General features: G+C 43.4%; 1 protein-coding gene across 3 annotated transcripts in view; it reads right to left on the bottom strand.

The window, feature by feature from the left end:
• RERG (RAS like estrogen regulated growth inhibitor) overlaps nucleotides 1-21,473 on the bottom strand; it is a 158,902-nt gene that overhangs the window by 20,100 nt on the left and 117,329 nt on the right. For all 3 annotated transcript variants that reach the window (XM_053257110.1, XM_053257111.1, XM_053257112.1), the window contains exon 3: nucleotides 2,223-2,279. In XM_053257110.1, coding sequence (XP_053113085.1) covers nucleotides 2,223-2,279 — 57 coding nt within the window. The remainder of the gene's footprint in view (nucleotides 1-2,222; nucleotides 2,280-21,473) is intronic.

Raw genomic sequence — 21,473 nt, forward strand, 5'->3', positions numbered from 1 at the left:
TACCCTGTCAACTTAAGTGCACTACTGGTGTGGTGACCCTTGGACAGGGATGTGCATTTTCTGCTCTTAAAAAAAATAAGCAAAACCCCGTGCCAAACTGACTCAAATTCTGTCAACGAAAGCTGAATTCTTCAATATATTAGGCAAATGAAGCCAACTTTTGAGTGTTTGTTCACTCAGTGTTAGGCTACTTCTGCTATTCTTGAGGAGGGGCAATCAGCTATGCAAAGTACTGCAGCCTGAGCGATTTCCAGATTAGTCTCTGCGACAGGGTCACATCGGAACTCAGAAGTGTGCTTCCACACTTCCTGCGTTGTGACACCGCAGTCCCTATGCGGACAGTGGGGTGCCGTTCACATTTCCAATGCCTTGTTTCAAACTTAATCACTGTGATACAGAGCTAGGATGTCGTATATCCGACGTAAAATAGTTGCTGGTTTTTGGGTTGTTACTTTCCATGAGACTGCTCCCCCTGCTGTTTACATTTCAAATGTGACTTGCCTGAATGGAGGCATTTTGCTGCTGTTGAGTAGCTAGCCTGGAAAGAACTCAAGATACCTGTATTGCAGCTCTCCGAGGTTTCAGGCAATGCTCTTCCCCATGAAGGACATAAAATGAGCCCTGTTTGAGCAGACCGAGGGACCATCAAGTTTAGCATCTTGTATTCCATGTTGACCAGCTGGATACCTCCAGGAAGCCCATAAACAGGCAATATCCCTCCCTCTGCTGGCCCCTGTAGCAACTGTCATTGCTGCTTCTGAGCTCAAAGGTCTCACACAGAGCTATCAGGATTTATAGGCATTGACCTCTCCTCCACGAATTCCCTTTTAAAGCCATCTAAGACAGTGGCCATTGCCACAACTTGTGGCAGCAAATTCCATACATGAATAAGCTGTTGGGCAGTGGAACAATCTTCTTTGAGCACTTGGCGGCTCCCCTTTGCAGGAGGTTTTGAAACAAAGGCTGGACACGTAGTGGTCAGGGATGCTGTAGCAGTTTCCTGCACTGAGCAGGAGGTTGAAGACCTCCAAGGTCTCTTCCAACCCTAAGGCTCTATGATTCTATGTGCTGTGTGAAGAAATACCTTCCCCTGTCTGTCCTGAAGCTCTTGCCAGTCAAGATCACTGGATTACCCCAAGTTTTAATATGACGAGAAAAGGTGGAAAACTTCTCTCTCTCTCTCTCTCTCTCCCTCTCTCTCTCTCTCTCTCAATTTATTATTATTATTATTATTATTATTATTATTAGTAATATACTGCTTTTCAACAAAAAAAGTTTTCAAAGTGGTTTACATAGAAAAATAATACAGTATTTACTGGAATTGAAGACTAGGTATTTTGATACTAGAAATCAAGTATCTACTCTACTATTTACAGCAGGCCTACTCAACTTTGGCCCTCCTGCAGATGTTGGTCTACAACTCCGGCCACTGTGGCTGGGGATTATGGGAACTGTAGTCCCAAAACAGCTGGGGGGCCAAAGTAGAGCAGGCCTGATTTAAAGGGTCATCTTAAATTCAGAGGCATCTTCGGTTAGGGTAAATACAGTAATAGGGAGAAAATGGTTCCCTGTCCCCAAAGGGCTCACAGTCTAAAAAGAAGCACAAGGAAGACTCCAGCAATAGCCACTGGAGAGATGCTGTGCTGGGGTTGAATAGGGCCAGTGTTCCCGCTAACAGGGATTCCCAGACATTGTGCACTACAACTCCCAGAATTCCCAGCTGTAATGGCCTTTCACTGGGCATTATGGGAGTTGTAGTCAACAACATCTGGCAATTCCAGTTAGAGGGAACACTGAATAGGGCCAATTGCTTTCCCCCAACTGAACATAAAGAGAATCACAACTTTGAAAGCTGCATCTTTGTCCACTTAGCAAAGAGGCATCTATCCTCTTTCCCCACACTATGCATAATTTTATAAGCCTCATCATGTTCCCACTTACCTTTTTTCTAAACTAAAATGTCCCCCCACCCAAACTTTCATTGTAAGGATGGTGCTCCAGCCCCCTGCTCATCTTAGTTGTCCTTTTTTGCTCTTTGCTAATTGGGTTTAGCTGGAAAAGCTTAGCATTCAACCTGGGACCTTTTACATGCATACCTACAGAGTGTGTGCTCTGAACTGAGCTATGCTCCAACTGCACTACAGTGGACTTAAGTACTATATATTGCCTCTCTAGCATGCACTGTAGCATTCCGCAACCAAAGGGTTTAGAACACAACTCACCAAGAGTAGGATCGTACTCCCATATGAACCGTTTGGTCAGAAACCGCACAACGAGAGCTATGGGAAACAAATAGAAGAAACAGAAGGTGAAATTATTAACCATAAAAGCTCACTTGTTTTAGAGGATGGCAGTCTGTAGTTTCAGCATTTCCTCTAGAAATGCTTTTTTTCATTGAATAACAATGACAGAGTAAAAATTTCATTATGTGGGAGGTGGAACATCCAAATTGTGCGCAGGTAACATGGTTAGAATATTGCATGCAAGTAATATTTTAACAATGTGACTGGGTGTGATCAGATATTTATGATGACTATGTGGGAATGACACAATGGCTGGCTGGGTGAGAAGCGTGTACAATCACTTCTCATTGTGTATTGAATGGCCAGTCAAGCAACGATAATCTGAACCAGCCTATAATAATCAAATAATTTGGAACTCCAAAATCTGGGGAGATATTTGGCAGAAGAGAATTTCAAGAGCACCCCCACTGTTTTCCCCAGTAGATTTCCCCAATATTCACTTGAGTCCCATCCATGTCTGGTACAAGACTGGACACAAGTTGTACCAAAAGGAGGTTGACTTCAAAGCTTTACTCAAATATGACAACGGTTCACCATTGTGTGTTGGCTCCCCCCCCCCGCACATCTTGCTTCCTGTTTTTAGCTAGAATAAAAAACAGAACCAACAATCCCTAATAAGTATGTTTTTTCTTGTATAAACTGTCCATCTGTCAGAGGGATGAGCTGTAAACTCCTGTGAGACCATCTGCTTTGCTGAATGGATCGGAAGTCTGGAGAAGTTCAGGTAAACACTCTTGACATGAGAGTTCTGTTCGCATCAAACATTCTGTGGTTTCTGTAGCACTCAGGGCTCAATCTGTGTCTAGACAGCATTAAGATAAGGCAGACTTGCAATAAGAGGGACAGAAAGTGAGTTCAAGATTTTGTTCTGGCTTTGGCATCACAGCCTTTTCATTCCTCTGATCTCCAAATGGGAAACTTGGCAAATTTTACTATATATCGCTTAACAGTGTGCACGGAAGATATGTCTAAAAGGGTTTTGGAAACCAGCTGCTTCCAGTTGCCTGGTTGCATCATTTCCTCTCACACTTCCTTGCCTCGTGGAGATCTGGATGCAGGTCCCCAAACATGTGTTGGATATGTGTCTTTTCTGGAACAATTTGCACAACCATTTTTTTTTAAACGTGGAAGAAACATGTTCTTGCACAATATTCACGTGGCAAAACAGTCTTATGAAACTGGCTGACATTCTGTGCAAAGGTACATCAGCCCAGTAATGTTGCATATACATAAGCTGCACAAATGATGGTACACATGAGTAAGTCTGTTGGAAATAATTGACTTACCTTTATGTAACATCATTTGCACAATTTATGCAGTTGTGCAATTTGTATGCATGCAATGTTACTATGCTGATGTATCCTTGTGCATTATGTCAGCCACTGTATAGTAATTTTTAACAATACAGGTGTCCTGAGATGTTTTCAGCATTTTAAAGAATGTGGTTACTTATACTCTTACCATGTGGTAGGGGTGTACGAATCAATATCTGCAATTCAATTCAAGGTTGAATCGAATTGCACTTGGCCATCTGCTTTGAGGAATCACCCCAAGTCAACCCGAATTGATTTGGGTGCCATTTTGTGGCCCATTTTGCTGGGAAAACGGGCCTCAAAATGGTGCATATTTCAGGGGAGAGATAGTCTATCAATTGGGATCAGTAGGTAAACCAGCTCTCCGAGGTGGGCTGACATGATAAATCCAGAATGGAGGTTTGGTCTACCCACCGATCCCAATTGATCCAGAAAACCAGGAGAGCTGGTCTATCAATTGGGATCTGTGGGTAGACCAACCCTCCACTCCAGACAGCACATCAGCCTGCCTCAGAGAGCTGGTCTACCCAGGTAGGCCAGTTTTCTGAGGTGGACTGACATGGTAAGTCCAGAGTCTACCAATTGGAATTGGCGGGCAGATCAACCCTCTGCTCCAGACTTAATGCAGCAGCCCACCTCAGAGAGCTGATCTCCCCGCTGATCCCAATTGGTAAACCAGCTCTCCCTAGAATGAAATATCATTTTGAGGCCTGTTTTCACAGCAAAACGAGCCTAAAAATGGCACCCAAATCGATTCAGGTTGAATCAAGGGTGATTCTATTCTACCCTGAATCTGGCCCTTTGTTTTCAGGGTGATTTGATTTGGGGTAGAATAATCAAATCACCCCTGATTCTACCCAAATCGGTTCATGGGTGAATCGATTTGCACATCCCTACCATGTGGGAGTTTTTTCTAAGACAACTTCTGAATAATTAAAATCAAGGAGGACAGTTACTCTGTGGTGACATTTCACCTCAAAATTTAACCTCTGACTGGTTTTATTTGTTTATTATAAAAATTTCTATCCTGCCCTTTGACCAAATGATCCCCAAGCTGGCTTACAACAAATTACAATAATACATTTCACATGAAGGAACTTGTGTCATGGTGGACCAAGAGAGACGCTGTGTGGACATAACATTAAGCCCTCTTTCCACCACCACTGCTGTCCTTATGGGGCCTGTGGAAAGCCAGGAAAAACAGTGCCCCCCCCAAACATTGCCTAGCAACATGGGATCTAACTATTACTAAGGAAAGGGACCAAACTGAATGTGGTTCATCTGCCAGTGGTGTGGCAGCTAAAAGAGGCATTGGGATGACATAGTGATAAGTCTCCTCCCAGCTCCCTGGTTGCATTAATTAGTCTTCTGGTTTCTTCTAAGATGTTCACAATCAGATAAATTCAGGGAGGGCCCAAAGAACTGTGGCAAAGTGTTTGTTTTACATAGGTAAGGCCCCAGGCCCAATCTCTGTGGTTATGCAAAGCAGATCTGGGCAGACATAAAGCTTTTTCTTTTTTCCTTTGCCAGGGCCTTGGGAGCTAATGGGACAAAACAGTAACTTGGGGAAGCAGAGTCTGCCACAAAATGGTGGCTTCAGGAGGCAGAGCCAGTCACAAAATGGCAGCTTGTACAAAAATCTACATCAGAGTAAGAAATTTTAAAATCAAACCCCCTGAATTCCAGGAGAATTTTGCTACAGGACAGGAGAGGCCGCTTTGTGGGGGTGGGGGGCTGGAGAAAAATTAAAGGGAGATAAGGTAAAAACAATCTTGATCACTCATTTAAAAATGTTGCGTCTGGTTTCCACTTGTCAGATTCGGGACATTGGATGGAAAGGAAGAGAGAAAGAAGCAAGCTTCTCCTCGGGCTTTGTGGTAGCAAGCATGAATTGTCCCCTTTGCTAAGCAGGGTCTGCTTTGGTTTGCAGTTGGAGGGGAGACTACATATGAGTGCTGTAAAATATTCCCCTGGGGGATTGGCCCTTAGTTTAGTGGAAGAGTATGTTCATGCTTGCATGCAGAAAGTCCCAGATTCACTCTCTGGCATCTCCAGGCAGGGCTGGGAGAGACTCCTGCCAATACTGAGCTAGATGAATGGTCTGACTCTGTATAAGGCAACTTCCTATGTTCCAAGCTCATACACCTGGGGAGCTGCCTCAGATAAGCAGGGAGCTACCAGTAACTTCCGAGGTACCTAATGCCCACTCTGATGTAAAGACTCAGTGTGGGAGGGCCCACATAACTAGACATCTTAATAATGCAAGAAAAGAAAGAGATGGTCAAGGAAAGGAAGATCAAGAAAGCATTGTACAAGGCGACTACTACAGCTACTGCTACTATGAGTAGCTCTGCACATCACAAATTAATATTGATAGGCATTTTAACACATTATGTACAAAGTTAATGTCTTATTCTACAAGGTAATGTGCATTTTGTCTAGATTCCCTGTTTCTTCCATTTGTTTGTTCCTGTTTATAATCAAGACATCTGTTCCTTCCTACTGAGTGTTTATCACCTAGCATGTGAGAAATCTGCTGTCTGTAAAATATATGGCTATAGTAAACATATTTTATTGTCACCCACACAGCCCAACCCACCACTCCATTAAATAACAGCTCTTGGATTGGTCCCAGCAAAGTAAAAACTCCACAACACAAGCTCACACAATCTCTTTTTCACTTGTTAGAGGGGACAACATTCCCAAAGGGACATGGCTTTTATCTTTTAAAGATATTTCAGGAAGAAATATACACGCTCTACAGGAACAGCTACTGAACACCTCACTGTTCAGGGACACATGAAATGACAGATTATATTCCACTATAATGACATATAATTCCTCTATCATCATCATCATCATCATCATCATCATCATCACTACTACAGGAGACCCTCAATATCTGCAGGTTCTCCACCCACAGTTTCACATATCTGCGGCAGGGACATAGGGACTTGATTTCTTTATCCATGGGGTGAAAATAGGGCTTTTTTTTTTTTTTTTTGGCCTATCTATGGTTCTTGAGTGGCCAGATTATTTCCAGCTGCCATTTTGTAGCACAAATCAATTTTGTTGCTCTTTTCTCCCCAACAAAGAAAACCAGCTGAAAATTGGGGAATCTGGGGGGTTTAGGGGGCATTGCTAGAGAACTGGAATGCAAGTTACTGTGCTTATTTCTGCTCCCCCACTTTTTCTTGTGATTTCCAGCACACTTCAGTGTCCTTAGGAACCTAAACCCCCCCCAATCCCTATAGAGTTAAGGAAGGTCTCTTTACTGGCAGTTTTGTTATCCACAGAAATAGGCGGGAAGAGAACCCACACGAAAAAAGAGAGCCTTCTGTATTACTATGGTTGTTGTTTCTTCCCTCTGGTGGGTTACAACTGCAGGCTTGTAGATATGTGCATAAATAGTAAAATATTTAGGTTAGGGTAGCTGTGAAATCCTATCCATAATAGAATTCAGACTGAAATGTGGTCAACCATCAAAGAAGTACAGTGTCCCAGAATTGCAGGCTGATTTAATAACATCTGCCTTTGTTTTTGAAGGATCTGGGTTCATCTAGAAAGTGATCTAATGTTTATAGCACCAAAGCAATGAGCATTCTATATTCCACCACTCCTTTTGTTCCAAACTGCCTCCTCAAAACACACAAGAACTACAGTCGATGCAGCTTTGAGACTACTCACCTCATGCCACACTGCAACTGTGAGCAAAATATATCTACCTGGAACTATCCAAGGTTTGTAACTGAAGGCAGCGACTGACAATCTCAGAACTACAGTATAACAAGCCAAAGTCCTAAATGGTAGATTTGTCCATGGTCTGGGATACTGATTTTCAAAGCTGAATTATTTCTGCGGGTGCTTGTTCCCCATGGCTGGTGACTTCTAAAAAAAAAAAATGTATCACAACTGAACATGGTGGCGGTGGTAAAAGGGTTGTCAATACACACTGCTCAGAACCCAGTTCACAGCTCTGCAAACACTTTAAAAAGATTGATATGGACTCTAGACCTGGAAATGCTTCTGGCTGTGAAGAGTTCACCTGCTTTCATCCTAACATACAGATTTGCCTTATACCAAGTCAGACCATCGATCCAGCTAGCTCAGTGTTGTCTAGAAAGCAGTAGCTTTCTAAAGTCTGAGCCAGGGGTCTTTCCCAGTCCTCTCTGGAGATGTCAGGGATTGAACCTGGGCCTTTCTGCAAGCAAAGCAGATGCTCTAGCACCGAGCTACAGCCCCTTCCCCATGGAAGGCAGGCTCTTCACCTTTGCTATAGGAACCGTGTGCTAGATTCAAATCTTAGTTTAATCACGTCGCTCATGCGTGCAGTAGGTAGCCTTGGAATTGGCCAGAAGGTCCCAGGTTCACTCTCCAGGTAGGGCTGGGAAAGACTACTGTCTCAAACCCTGAAGAGCTGCTGCCCGTCATTATAGACAATGCTGAGCTAGATGGACCAATGGGTCTGACTCTGCATAAGGCAGCTTCCTATGGCAAAAGCCAATTTCTGCCTCAGTTCCTAACAGTGAAAGTGGAAGAAGACGGGTACATCTTAGAGTACTGAGGATGGATGGAATCAGGATTTCCAATTTTAAAAAGTCAACATTCAAGGTGTATCACATTTAAACCTTTTTATTACACTTGTTTGCCATTCTGACATGGGGCTCCCAGGACTGATCAGGACCACACCTGCTTAGCTCCATCAAGGTTGCTGCATTAGGAACCCCAAGACTATTCACTGAGTCCGTGATGATATATAGCATTTGATGTTATGCAAAGCCATCTTTCTGCATCAGAAAGTCACCCCTTTGTGCCCGGATTGACTTTTTTTTAGTACAGTACTTGCTCTTTATCACTAAAAGCTTCTTAAGAAGAATTAGAAGATGGACGTGCTGCCGGCAGAACATAATGTCTGTGGCCATCAGCCTCTTCCTTGTTAATAATATTTGCTGGAGGAACGTAACTGTCTGGCGTCTGCCTTCCCTCAGCTAGAATTAGCTAGCGATGTGGGTGGGTGGTGGGGCTGGTGAATTAGCTGCCGTTTCTAAAGATCAACAACGCACGGCACACCGAAGAAATCAGAAGAGCTGCTGGACGCAGCCTGACATGGAAGAAGAGTTGGAGAAGCAGGACAGAGACCAGGCCAGATTTCAGAGCAACATTCAAATGCATGCAAACCTGAATGCTCAGTAGCAGAAGGAAGTATGTGTGTGGGAATTATATATGGCTCCCAACATTCCATCACACACCAGCTCAGGGATTTCCAACAGTGATGTAGCTATAACAGAACGGGGGTGGGGGTGGGCTGGTCCCTGAAGGGGGTGGGGGGTGGGCCCTGAAGTGGTGGTGGTGGGGCACTGCTGGAGATCCAGCTCGATGTCACTGACCTTTTGCACCGATAACCCTAATGGGTTATCGATAACCCTAAGGGGCATCAATTGTAGAGACAGAGTCTCCTTCTCTTTCCTGTTTATCTCTGCCTCTATGACCCCTCAATTGATAGAATGTACTCAGGAACTTCCTGGGAGTGCCTTTCTTCTTCTCCTCCTCCTCCTCATGCTTCTAGTTTTCTTTCTGAGCACCATGCTTCTCTTGGTCACTCTGATCACCATGTGGCCAAGGTCCACATGGTCTTTCCTATCATAAGTCTTTATAAAGGTCTTTCCTATCATTGTAGACTTCTGAATAAAGTAGATTAGTTTAACCTTACATGAATCTCCATGCTGATCATTTACAAGCTGTTGCCCCTGAGAGAGACCCTGTTCACTTCTGCTGCAATGGAAGTGAGTTAGCTCCTGAAATTCTCTGCTATCTAAGTAATTACCCACAACAGAGGTCTGGGAATGCCTGGGCGGCAGCTCACTTTTCACTCTCCCCTTCCCACTCACAGGCACATGGTTGGTTCCTGATCGAAGGACTTATCTCGGCTGCAAAAAATATGAGCCCTCCCCATGAGGTATATATGTAGGCAGTAGGTATATTCATTTTTAAAAAAAAATCCATTTCTGAACTGGGAAATACACATGTGCAGTTGTGTGTATGAAAGTGTCTGCATGCATGGGGAGTGTGTGATCTTCTTTGCATAGGAGTGGGAGAAAGAGTGTACCGAGAATGTTTTGAGTCTCATCATATCCTTGTGCTGCTTCTGCAGCGAAGATAAAAGTGATGGGGAGGAGAAGATGGAGAGGAACCATCTTGACTTTTGTCCCAGATGTTTGTCCCATCTTGACTTTGGTCTCAGGATTGCTATGTCCCTGGTTTTCTTGGGTCCCCAGATGTTGTTGAATTACAACTCCCACCATCTAAACTGCTCCCACTCAGTACCTGCTGTCATTCTTTTTTCACAATTCGGTGAGTTCCTCCTAGCCCAATTTGCACCATGAGTCAAAACTGCCTATCTATACAGTTAAAGTTCACTCCACGTTATATTTCTCATGCTTACATGTTTAAAACATTTGCAGGGAACTGAAGAAAAAATGTCTGGATGAGTCTCTGTAATGTCAGGCAAGGTCAGATGCAGAATGAGACTTCAGAGAGCTGCTGCCAGTCAAAGAGATGGGCCAGCTGAGCTCCGTGGCTTATAACTGAACTGCAAGAGAAAGTCCAGGGAGCTTTGCACTCACCTCTGACCCTTCTGAAATTAAAAAAGTTTTTCCAATTTTTATTATTATTTCTTGTTTACACAGTCAGACAGGTGTTATTGACTGGTTTGTTTTATCCAGACATCGAGTCTTTCCCAAGGACCTGGGGTGGCTGAATTTTATTGTCAATTGTTATAGATATCGTCACAGAATATAGGCTGTTCCCAGTAAAGCTGCTTTTTGTAATTGGCTGATGGTGATTTCTGTGGCCCCTATGGTGTTGAGGTGCTCTTCAAGGTCTTTTGGAACTGCACCCAGGGCGCCAATTACCACTGGGATTATTTTGGTCTTTTTCTGCCACAGCCTTTCAATTTCAATTTATAGATCTTTGTATTATTATTATTATTATTATTATTATTATTATTATTATTATTATTATTATTTTACACAGTCAGACAGGTGTTATTGACTGGTTTGTTTTATCCAGACATCGAGTCCTTCCCAAGGACCTGGGATGCCAGAATTTTATTGTCAATGTTGTTGCTTTTGTTAGATATCGTCGCAGAATATAGTCTGTTCCCAGTAACGCTGCTTTTTGTAATTGGCTGATGGTGATTTCTGTGGCCCCTATGGTGTTGAGGTGCTCTTCAAGGTCTTTTGGAACTGCACCCAGGGTGCCAATTACCACTGGGGTTATTTTGGTCTTTTTCTGCCACAGCCTTTTAATTTCAATTTGTAGATCTTTGTATTTGGTGATTTTTTCTATTTCTTTTTCTTCTATTCTGCTATCCCCTGGTATTGCTGTGTCGATTATTTTCACTTGTTTTTCTTTCTTCTCGACTACAGTGATATCTGGTGTATTGTGTGGCAGATGTTTGTCTGTTTGTAGTCGGAAGTCCCATAATATTTTTACATCTTCATTTTCTTCAACTTTTTCAATTTTATGGTCCCACCAATTTTTGGCTACAGGTAGCTTGTATTTTTTGCAGATGTTCCAGTGTAGTAGTAGTAGTAGTAGTAGTAGTAGTAGTAATAATAATAATAATAATAATAATGATAATAATAATAATTTGATTTCTATACCGCCCTTCCAAAAATGGCTCGGGGCGGTTTACAAAGAGAAATAACAAACAAATAAGATGGCTCCCTGTCCCCAAAGGGCTCACATTCTAAAAAGAAACATAAGACACACACCAGCAACAGTCACTGGAAGTACTGTGCTGGGGGTGGATAGGGCCAGTTACTCTCCCCCTGCTAAATAAAGAGAATCACCACGGTAAAAGGTGCCTCTTTGCCCAGTTAGCAGGGGTAATTTGTTTTTTGTATTCAGCTAACAGCATTTATATAGCACTTCGCCAAGTTCAAAGTGTTTCACATACATTTTTTTTGTACTCTTTCAAGTCCTCAAGGTAAGCCAGTATTACCAATCCTCTGTTGCAGATGAATGACTGGTAGAAGGTGTGGGAATGCTCAAAGGGGCCTTTTCTGTGTTAGCACCTGAAATGTGAAACTCCCTTTGGAAACAAATGTTACTTTTCCAGCAAGCTTTTGATAATCTGGTACTCAGTGATGGCATTTGCTTGTTGACTCTTTTCTGTTTTGTCTGCCCCCCCACCCCAAGTTTTGGAGGGTTAATTTGTTTTTATTTTGAATTAGCGATCATTTCTTTTTACTGTGTAATTGGTTTTAGTGATGTAAACCGCCTTGAGCTTTTTCCTTTTGGAAGTAAGAAGGCGAAATAAAAATAATCAAATAGAGAAAACAAAATAAAAACTTGAACTAAGGGTGTACAAAATCCCCCCGAGAAATGTCACTTGTCTTATAGAAACTCACTTCTTTTTCTTTGAAAATTCTCAGATGTTTTGTCTTTTGGTGCCCACTCTGCCAGGGACTTGGATCTTAACTTAAATTTCTTAGTGCAGGGGTTCTCAGCCTTGGGTCCCTAGATGTTTTTGGACTACAGCTCCCATCATCCCCAGACACAAGGCCGCCGCAGCTGAGAATGATGGGAGTTGTCCAACAACACCTGGGGATCTAAAACTGAGAATCCCTGACTTAGGCACTATACTACTACTACTGTTATCAATCATGTCCTAATAGTGTTTTTCACAGGACATATTGCTATTCAGCAATGGAAACAGAATACTGTACTAAGAGGAATAATCGTCTGATCCTGCAAGACAGTTCTTATGATTTTAACATTGGAACAGTCAGCTGAAAAAAATAGGGAATATTTCCATATACTCTTTTCTCCCTCCCACGTTCTGCTCTTCCCTTCTCCAGAATGTATTTTAATTTTAAAATGTCATTTTATAATTCATGATATCTGTTTTCCCAGATGCTTCCCCACACTCTGCTTCATTCAAAAGAGCTGGCTGCACAGAGGATTTTTCCATGTAATCAGCAACTTTGCAGCTGCATGGGGTTTTGTGGTGTGTGTGTGTTAATTTTTTAAAAAAATCAGGAAAAATCCACATGCAAAAGCAAATTGTGAGCTCATTAGCATATTTTCTCCTTCTGTGGCCAGAAGAAAACGTGTTCATTTTTCATGTCACCTAGCCAAGTATACGTTACATTTTTGATCGTATTTCATTGCACTCTTCTGCAATTTTTGGGGTGAAATCAGAAACAAAATTGATGAATTACCAGAATAAATGATGTTATGAGATTCTGAGCTCTGTTCTGAAAATTTGGATGGATTTCAGAAGAACAATAAAAATAGAGATGAGCAATGTCGGCCCAGATCGTGTTGAATCGGTTAGGAAAATAAGATATTTTCATATAATTTGGAAGTTGCTTGGCTTATTTTTCCAAGCCAGTCTGAATTTGCCCCCATCCCCTCTCCCCTTTCAATGCTTACATCAATGACACAGCAGCACTGGTGCTGGTGCTTCAGCTGCAGGAAGAGAGAAGGAGGGAGAGCTTCCTCTTGTCAAGGCACTAATTGTGTACCCGAAGAAGAAGCCTGAGTGACTTTTTGGTGGGTGCAGGGACGGTTCTTCCATGAGGCGAGGTGAGGCAGCCATCTCAGGTGATGAATTACTGGGATGCTAACAGGATGGCAAGATACACTGCTACTGCCTTCGGAGCAACTCTTTGGGGCTGATCTGACCCCAGATCTGGGGATGGGGCCATAGCTTTGCATGCATAAGGTCCCAGGTTCCATCTCAGACATTTTGAGGTAGGGCTGGGAAAGACTCCTGCCTGAAACCTTGGAGAAGCCACTACGAGTCAGTGTAGACAATCCTGCGCTAAATGGACCAGGGGGCTGATCTGGTATAAGGCGGCTTCCTATACTCCATTTTCAATACTGGCCCCCATTTCACCCCCCACAAAGCTTCAAGTAAAATCTTCTCAGCAAAGAACATTTGACTCAGCATGAGCCGCTGTACACCAGGGAAACCTCTGTCAGTTTTGTTTTGTTTGCATCATATAAATGATGTTTTGTTTGCATCAAATAAAACTAAGCATGTTTTGCCTGGCAAATGAAAAGGTTATGTTGGGTTTCGATATAGTACCACTTTCCCCAAACTTGATTTTTCTCTTTTCAAACAATAATAGTTCTTGTCCAATATAATTCTAGAAGGCACAATCCATCACGCCGAAAAGCAAAACCAAGTTATACACAAGCAGAGGAGGAGGAGAGTAAGGTGGCCAAAGGTTCCTACAGTTTCAGGGATGATGAAGGTGGTTCAAGCATGTCCTTGAAGCGATCTACATGCCAAAGGAGATGTGTGATGTCAGACCAGGCACGTAGTTAGGGGAGAGTGGGTTCATCTTTGCCCCTCTCCCTGGCAGCCCCTCGCACATGCCAGCCATGCCCCCTGCATGTGATGTCATATGCAGGGGGTGTGGCCAGCACCCGGAAGGGCCAGAGCAGCCCTCCTGAGTTCATTTCATTGCTGACAATGAAGCAGGCTGAGTCCGTTTTGTTCTTGGCAGGGAAATGAACTCAGGAGAGCAGTGCTGGCCCTTCCAGGTGCTGGCCACGCCCCCTGCATGTGACGCCTCACACAGGGGGCATAGCCAGCACTTGGAAAGGCCAGCACGGCCCTCTGGAGCTTATTTTCTGGCTGGCTTTGATGTTGGCTAGGAATTTTCTTGGTTCTCTCCCTTGCTCTGAGCAAAACAACAGAAACCCAGCCAACAATGAAGCCAGCTGGGAATGAGGCCAGGTTGGAGCTTCGGCTTTCAGGAGTTAGGTGGCTCGGGTTCTTTGAACACATCTGCCCAAGTATACCTCTTCCCCTAGACTGTACTACTCCAGAATGCAGATGAGCGATTGCATATTTGAATGTTTCTCTATGGCAACTTCTACAGACAGAAAACCAGCACACTGGGGAACAGCTAGGCTAGTACCCAATGCTCTAATTGACTCAGTGTGGGATGTTTGGCTTCTGTTTGGTTTTCCATAGAGAATCATTTAAACACACATTCTGCCACCTGCAGTCTGAGCCATTTAAGTTCTGGTAGGATTGATCCACAGGGCTGGTCCACTCCATACTGATAGAACTGGTCCAGACTTGCACAAACCTTTCTCCTGAGAAGTCCCGAGCTTAGCACCTGTCCCTGTTTATCCCTGCATAGCATGCCTCACAATGGCTGTTTGCTGAGCCATTCTTTTTAGATTGTGAGCCCCTTTTGGGTCATGGAACCACCTTCTCATTCCTTTTGCTGTGCAAACTACTTTGAGAACTTCTTGAGGTTGAAAAGCGGTAATTAATATTCTAAATAAATAAAACAATGCTACTGGATTGGGCTGTAGTTCAGTGGTAGAGCATCTGCTTTGCATGCAGAAGGTTCCATGTTCAATCTCTGGCATCTCTGGGCAGGGCTGGGAAAGACGCCTGCCAGAAACCCTGGAAAGCCACTGCCAGAGTCACCAGGGCTGCACAACTTTGCTCCTCCAGCTGTTGCTGGACTGACTGATTGATTGACTAAGTGTCGTCAAGTCAGTGTTGACTCTTAGCGACCACATAGATAGAGTCTCTCCAGGATGATCTGTCTTCAACTTGGTCTTTCCGGTCTCTCACTGGTGCATTCATTGCTGTCGTAATCGAGTCCACCCACCTTGCTGCTGGTCGTCCTCTTCTTTCCTTTCCTTCAACTTTTCCCGTTGCTGGACTACAACTCCCATAATCCCCAGCCACAGTTGGCAATAGTCAGGGGAGATGGGAGGTGTAGGCCCACATTTGCAGGAGGGCTGCGGTTCTGCTGTAGTTAATACTGAGGTAGATGATGGACCAATGTCTGACTCGGTATAAGGCAGCTTCCTATGTTACATCCTGAGAGAGTGAGGGTGCTTCTGGGAAAACATGATGGCTGCAGGGAGAAGTGCCCACAAGCAACTGTTCAAATGCCCCCGCCATTTCACCACCCATGAATGGGGCAAGGAAACAGAGGGTGCATTTCAGGCCAACCCTACTAGCTACTGACAATAATATGTAAGCAAACACACTTGCATCCACCCTGCCTCAATTCCAGTCTCCGATGATACCAATGGGTCACCTGGGAATGAGTCGGTTGACAGGTGCAGGTATAGGACTGTTGGAAACCAGAGTCTGCATGGGTGGAACAGCTGAATAATTTACATCAGTAGCACCTTGTGAAAGGCAGCTGTGTTGAATCAACACATGAGAAATTAATGAGATTTCCCAGCAGTCTGGAAATTTAAAAGGGATCCTGTGCAGCTGCACTGTTTTTCTCACTCGCCTGTCACAGTCATCAGGATTTTCTTGAAATGACCAACGCTCCTAGCAGTATGTATCTCTTTAAGAGGCAAGCGCTCTCTTTTCACACTGGGCCACCTCTCCAGAACCCCAGAAGTGCTTCAGTGTTTGCTGCAAGAAAGCAGTGCTGTTCCCCAAATACTCTTGAAAGCCTGGTCTGCAGGCAGACATGCAACCAACTGATGTGGAAATGAGATGGTGGATCAATGATCTTCACTATTTTCCAAGGAGGTCACTCTGGCAAAAAGCCTTTAAAGTGAGATCCATTTCCCACTGTGCTGACCTCCAGAGAATACTGTGCTTTTTTCAGGACTGAGAGGACCCTTTAAGAGAAATGGAACCTATGAAGAGCTCTTTGAAGAAAACTCTGGGAAGGGCTACACTTCTCAGCACTCTGTGCACACCTTCCAAGATGGGGTAAGGGCTCAAGAAGGTTCTGTTGCCTTAAAGAAGCCCCCAGTACCACACGGTTAGGATGGTCGGCTCTGCATGGTGCTAGGGTGACTGTGCAGAGCATTAAGCTTTGTCCAAAGCTTCACAGAGGCCCAATAAACAGTCAGTGGGGCACATTTAGGTCTGATGGAAGCCACACTGTGGTAGATGTAGATCTGAGGTGGCAGAATGGTCTATACCACTTTAGACCACAGGTGCAGACTTCTCTTTTGACTTCTCTTATGACTTCTCTTTTGTTTAAAAAATCCACTGCAAGAAGAAAATGAACACAATAGGAAATGGGGGTGAGCTAGAACTCCCTGATGTGCTAGTGTAATGAGCAAAGGGGGTGGGGATACAAAACCCTACCTCTAGCTGTGAGGTATCCCACTTTTTTATATGAGAAGATTCACCCTTCCAAGGGAATGTTCTGGGAGAGTAAAGTGGAAAATCCCTCCCTACAGAAAGGCTTGAGCAGGCCTTCAGGAATGTCTGCCTAGGGCAGGACCCAATAAGGAGTGCCACTCTATAATAACAAGAAGAATGTATTAATAATTGGATGATCTAAAACTATAGAGGCATCAACAATCACTGCTTCCAGGCAAGTAAAACCATTCCCCTAAAACTACAAGAACCACGCAGTCAGATCCAAGCACCTAAACAAAAATAAATTTCCTGATGCATCTAGCTAAATTGATCCCTATCCTTCCTACTTACTTCCAGGTAAGGAACTCCCAGTTGATTCCCATCCCAAGGCTGTTAGTCTCCCCTTTCTTTACAGTGGTTGCTGATCAGACCTCACTCAGAGGCCTCCAGCGAAGAAATGAACTCACCCTTCCCCTACTCCTCTATAGGCTGTTGACCAGTAAACCCTGTCCCTCACTCTAGATTGGGCCACAGGGATTTGATTCTCCCAGGCTTTCTTCCTTATTTGGAGAGACCCACCCTCCAATCAGTTTTTTTCTAACTGAGGTCTAGTCCTCCCTCAAGCCTGACTATCACAACAGCTAGCTTTTCACTTGCTTGCACCGGGAGGCTCCACCCCCCAGACTGCTGCACACCTCCAGAGCTCTGTTGGCCCTGGAAGACATTCCTGCGGCTGCCCCGGTAAGGCTGGCAGGCGATCCCGCTGGACACAGAGGCACCTTGCCTCTGAGGCTGGAGGTGGCCACATATGTGAAAAGGACATTCCTTTGGTTCAAAGGTTTAGCTCTGCAGACAAGTACTAAACTTGGAGAGGACAGGGGACATATAACCAAACCCAGAGTGCATCAGGGGGACTTCGCTAGCCTGCATGTTCCTTTCCTCCTGTACCCAAGTACACGGCATCCATTTTCATAAGGCCGGAACAGGGCTATAAAGAGGGTGCTACATACATATGAACCTTGTCCCAGAGCTTTTGCTCACTAGCCTCACCTCGCCTGAACAGAGCTGGTATGTGGCACTTTACAGAGCGACATAAATAAAAGAGAAGACAGCTCCCACTGTAAATCACCCACAACGCTGCATGAAATGTGACGGTGGCTCTGTGTGTGCAGACTCCTGGTGTGTCTGGAATTTGTACCTAATATTGGAGATTACTTCCCAAATGTATGCATCTGATTGATCAAATGCCAACTGTCCTAATTAGTAATGGACCTAACCATTTTACCAGTGTGTAATAGTTCTTCAGTTCTCAGAATAATGGTATTTTGGAAGATACGCCAGGGACAACACACACAAAAAGGCCAAAGTAGATCTAAATATAAAAACAAGTTCATGCTTATACAGACAGTATGTGAACTGGAGTATGTTACATAAAATAGTTACCACTTGGGAGTACCATTTTTCCCCCCACCCAAGAGGGTTTGGTTCTTGCAGAGTTTGAGATTCTTCATCCACACCATGAATCAAACCACAAATATTTCAGGCTATAAAATATTTCAGCCCTTTTGAAAAACCTAAAGTATTAAGTATTTCAGTCCTTTTGAATAACTTGATGCTGTGTGACCTTCTTTCTATGTTCAAGCCAAAGATTAACTCTATATCAGAGAAAGATACATTTCCTTTTCTATACCAGCATATTAAACTTGGCTGTACTGAATCCTTCCAAAGGAACTTATATTTTCCCCCAAACAGGCAGGGTCAAAATGGTGAGCTGACTGCATTTCACTTGGCTATTCATCATTTCAAATTCCTTCCAAGTCACCACTTTGATTTAGTAATCCCATGCATTTGCAATGGAGGCTAAGACTGCCTTGCAAATTCTTGACTTCACTCTGCAAAATACAATGGTATTTGTTTCTTAAAATGAAAACAACAGCATGTAAAAGCTGGATCCATTTCAGCATATAGAAAATGCCAGATGATAAGTAATAACAATGAGGATGAAGCACTGTTACATATAATACATTTCTTGAAATCGCTTCTGGGTTATTGTCAATCCTAAAAGAAAACAACGCTCAAGCTCTGGTATTTTCTTTTTCTGGATCCAGAGAGAGATAGGTACTGATTTTTCTTCAGTTACAGACAGAGATGATTAAATCATAGTGTTTCCTTAAATAGATCTTTTGGCTTAATTTGGCCCATAATTTCTATTTGTTTGAGAGCATATAAGTACCCTGTTGCAGGGGTGCCAATAACCTCCTGGTCTAGGTTTAGAGCAGGGGTTTTCAATTTAAGAGTTCCCAGATGATGTTGTATTACAAGTCTCATCATGCCCAGCCACAATAGCTTACAGCCATAGGGGATGATGGGAGTTGTAGTCCAACAACACCTGGGGTCCCAAGACTGGGGATCCTTGGCAGGTGTTCCCAAACTGGGAGCCTCCAGATCTTGCTGAACTACAGCTTCCATCATCCACAGCCACAATAAATTGTAGCTGGGGCTGATGGGAGTTGTAGTTGAGCAACATCTGGAGACTCCCCGATTGGGAACCATTGGTTTAGATCAGGGATTCTCAACGTTGGGTCCCCAGACATTATTGGACTTCAACTCCCATAATCCCCAGCGCCAGTGGCCTTTGGTTGAGGATTATGGGAGTTGGTCCAATAACATCTGGGGACCCAATACTGAGAATCCCTGGTTTAGAGTATATGCCCACTATCTCAAGCTTTATGTTTTCTTGATTCACTTTCAGTCATAAATCAGACCAGTTTAGCTGTTTCACAAATTTAATGAAATTTTAAAGCATACAAGTTACAAATTAGGATGAAATTAAAGGCAGGATAATTGGATCACAGAAGTAATAGTCCCAGACTAAAGAAAGTAGATGTTATGACAAAATAAAGTTCCTATGAGTTACTGCTAATCTAATATAAAATAAGGGAAAATAAGGGAAAGTGATACAATGAGATTGAATAAGAAAACAAATCTACAAAATTATTAAGAATTTAAACTGAAACGAACAATTATAAAGTTAAAATGGTCTGCTCAGTGTTATACTAGCCACTAGAAAACTGGAATTAAAATAAGTGGCATCAAAAGAGTTCTCCAAATGACTCAATAAATGACTGATGACTCAATAAATGAATAATGACTCAATAAATAGCCACATTTATTCCTAGTTACTAGGATTATTCGGTCCTAGTAACTAGGTAATAGGGGTGTGAAATTCGGATTTTCGGTGTTTCAATTCTGATCCAAATCGAAACACCCCCTATTTGTTTTTGGGTCAGAATCTGACCCATCTGAATCACCCCAGATTAGATTCGGATCCAAATTAATCCGAATCAGAATAGATTCAGATGAAAAAACCGGGTCCCAGGGCCAAATGAGTGGGGTGGGGTGGTAGTGCCTACTGGGTTGAGGCTACCACCTAAATTGCAGAGGGATTGGGCAAAGGGCTGATTTTTGGTGAATTGTTGAAGTTTACAGATCTTTAAGGTTTCCCCCCATAAGGTATAATGGAGGTGTATCGCTTCACATCGGGGGGAAAGGGGTGGCCTAGAGCAGTGTGGGGTTGGTGGTAGTGCCCAAGGGGGGCAAGGAAGCTACCAGAAATTTTTCAAAGGATTTGGGCAGAGGGCTGATTTTTGGTGATTTGTTGAATTTTACGTGTCTTTAAGTTTTTCCCCCATAAGGTGTAATGGAGGTTTCAGCAGCCTCATAACTGCACTTGGGGGATGCTGGGGTGGCCCAGAGTGAGTGGCAGTGTAGTGCACATAGGGTGCCAGCCACCCCCATGGGTTTCTAACCCATGGGGTACAGGGTTCTGTTGTTTCTGAGGTGTTCTGAGTGTAGATTCTCTGGTAGCAAATGAGAGTGGATTCATGGTTTGTATTGAAAATCTAATTTGCTACAAGGGCTAAAGCTTCTACAAGGGCTAGAGCTTAGCTTTTTTAAAAAATTGAAAGCTGGGAATCTTGGGGAATTATTAGGAATCAAATCGATTTGAATCGAATCAGGCGTGATTCGATTTGTACTCAAATCTAGCCAATGGACCACAGGGGTGATTTGTTTTGTCTCCGAATCACCCGAATCAGCTAGATTCGAGTACAAATCAATTTGTACCCGAATCAATTTTCACATCCCTACTAGGTAAGCTATTTGGTTACTATGTCCAATGGCAGAGAATTCCATTAATTATGCGCTGTGTGAGAACACACAGGGACCCCAGATCCTAAATTTCCTGGCCATCAGTTTCAAGGGATGATCCCTGGTTCTAGTGTTGTGAGAAAGGGTAGGTTTATGAATAGCTATTAACTATTATGCCTAATTAGGACCAGTGTTCCCTCTAACAGGGATTCCCAGATGTTGTTGACTACATCTCCCAGAATCCCCAAGCAGAAGCCATTGCAGCTGGGGATTCTGGAAGTTGTAGTCAACAACATCTGGGAATCTCTGTTAGAGGGAACACTTATTAGGACCTTCATGTTCTAAAGACAGAATGGCATTGAACAATATCTATTGCTGAGTAGCAATCATGAGAGAGGGATATGGCCTTCATGTTCTGTTTGTGGGCTTCCTGGAGATATCTGGCTGGTAATTTTGGGAAGCAGGATGCTAGATTAGATAGACCTTTGGTCTAATCCATCAGGACTCTTATTATGTCACAGCTGCATCCATAATGAACGCACACTCTCAAAGTTCTTGTCATTAGTTTGGTGATGTCAGTTCTTCCATTTGTGGTCATGT

This window comes from Hemicordylus capensis, chromosome 5 (assembly GCF_027244095.1).
Source record: "Hemicordylus capensis ecotype Gifberg chromosome 5, rHemCap1.1.pri, whole genome shotgun sequence".
NCBI classification, from domain to species: domain Eukaryota; kingdom Metazoa; phylum Chordata; class Lepidosauria; order Squamata; family Cordylidae; genus Hemicordylus; species Hemicordylus capensis.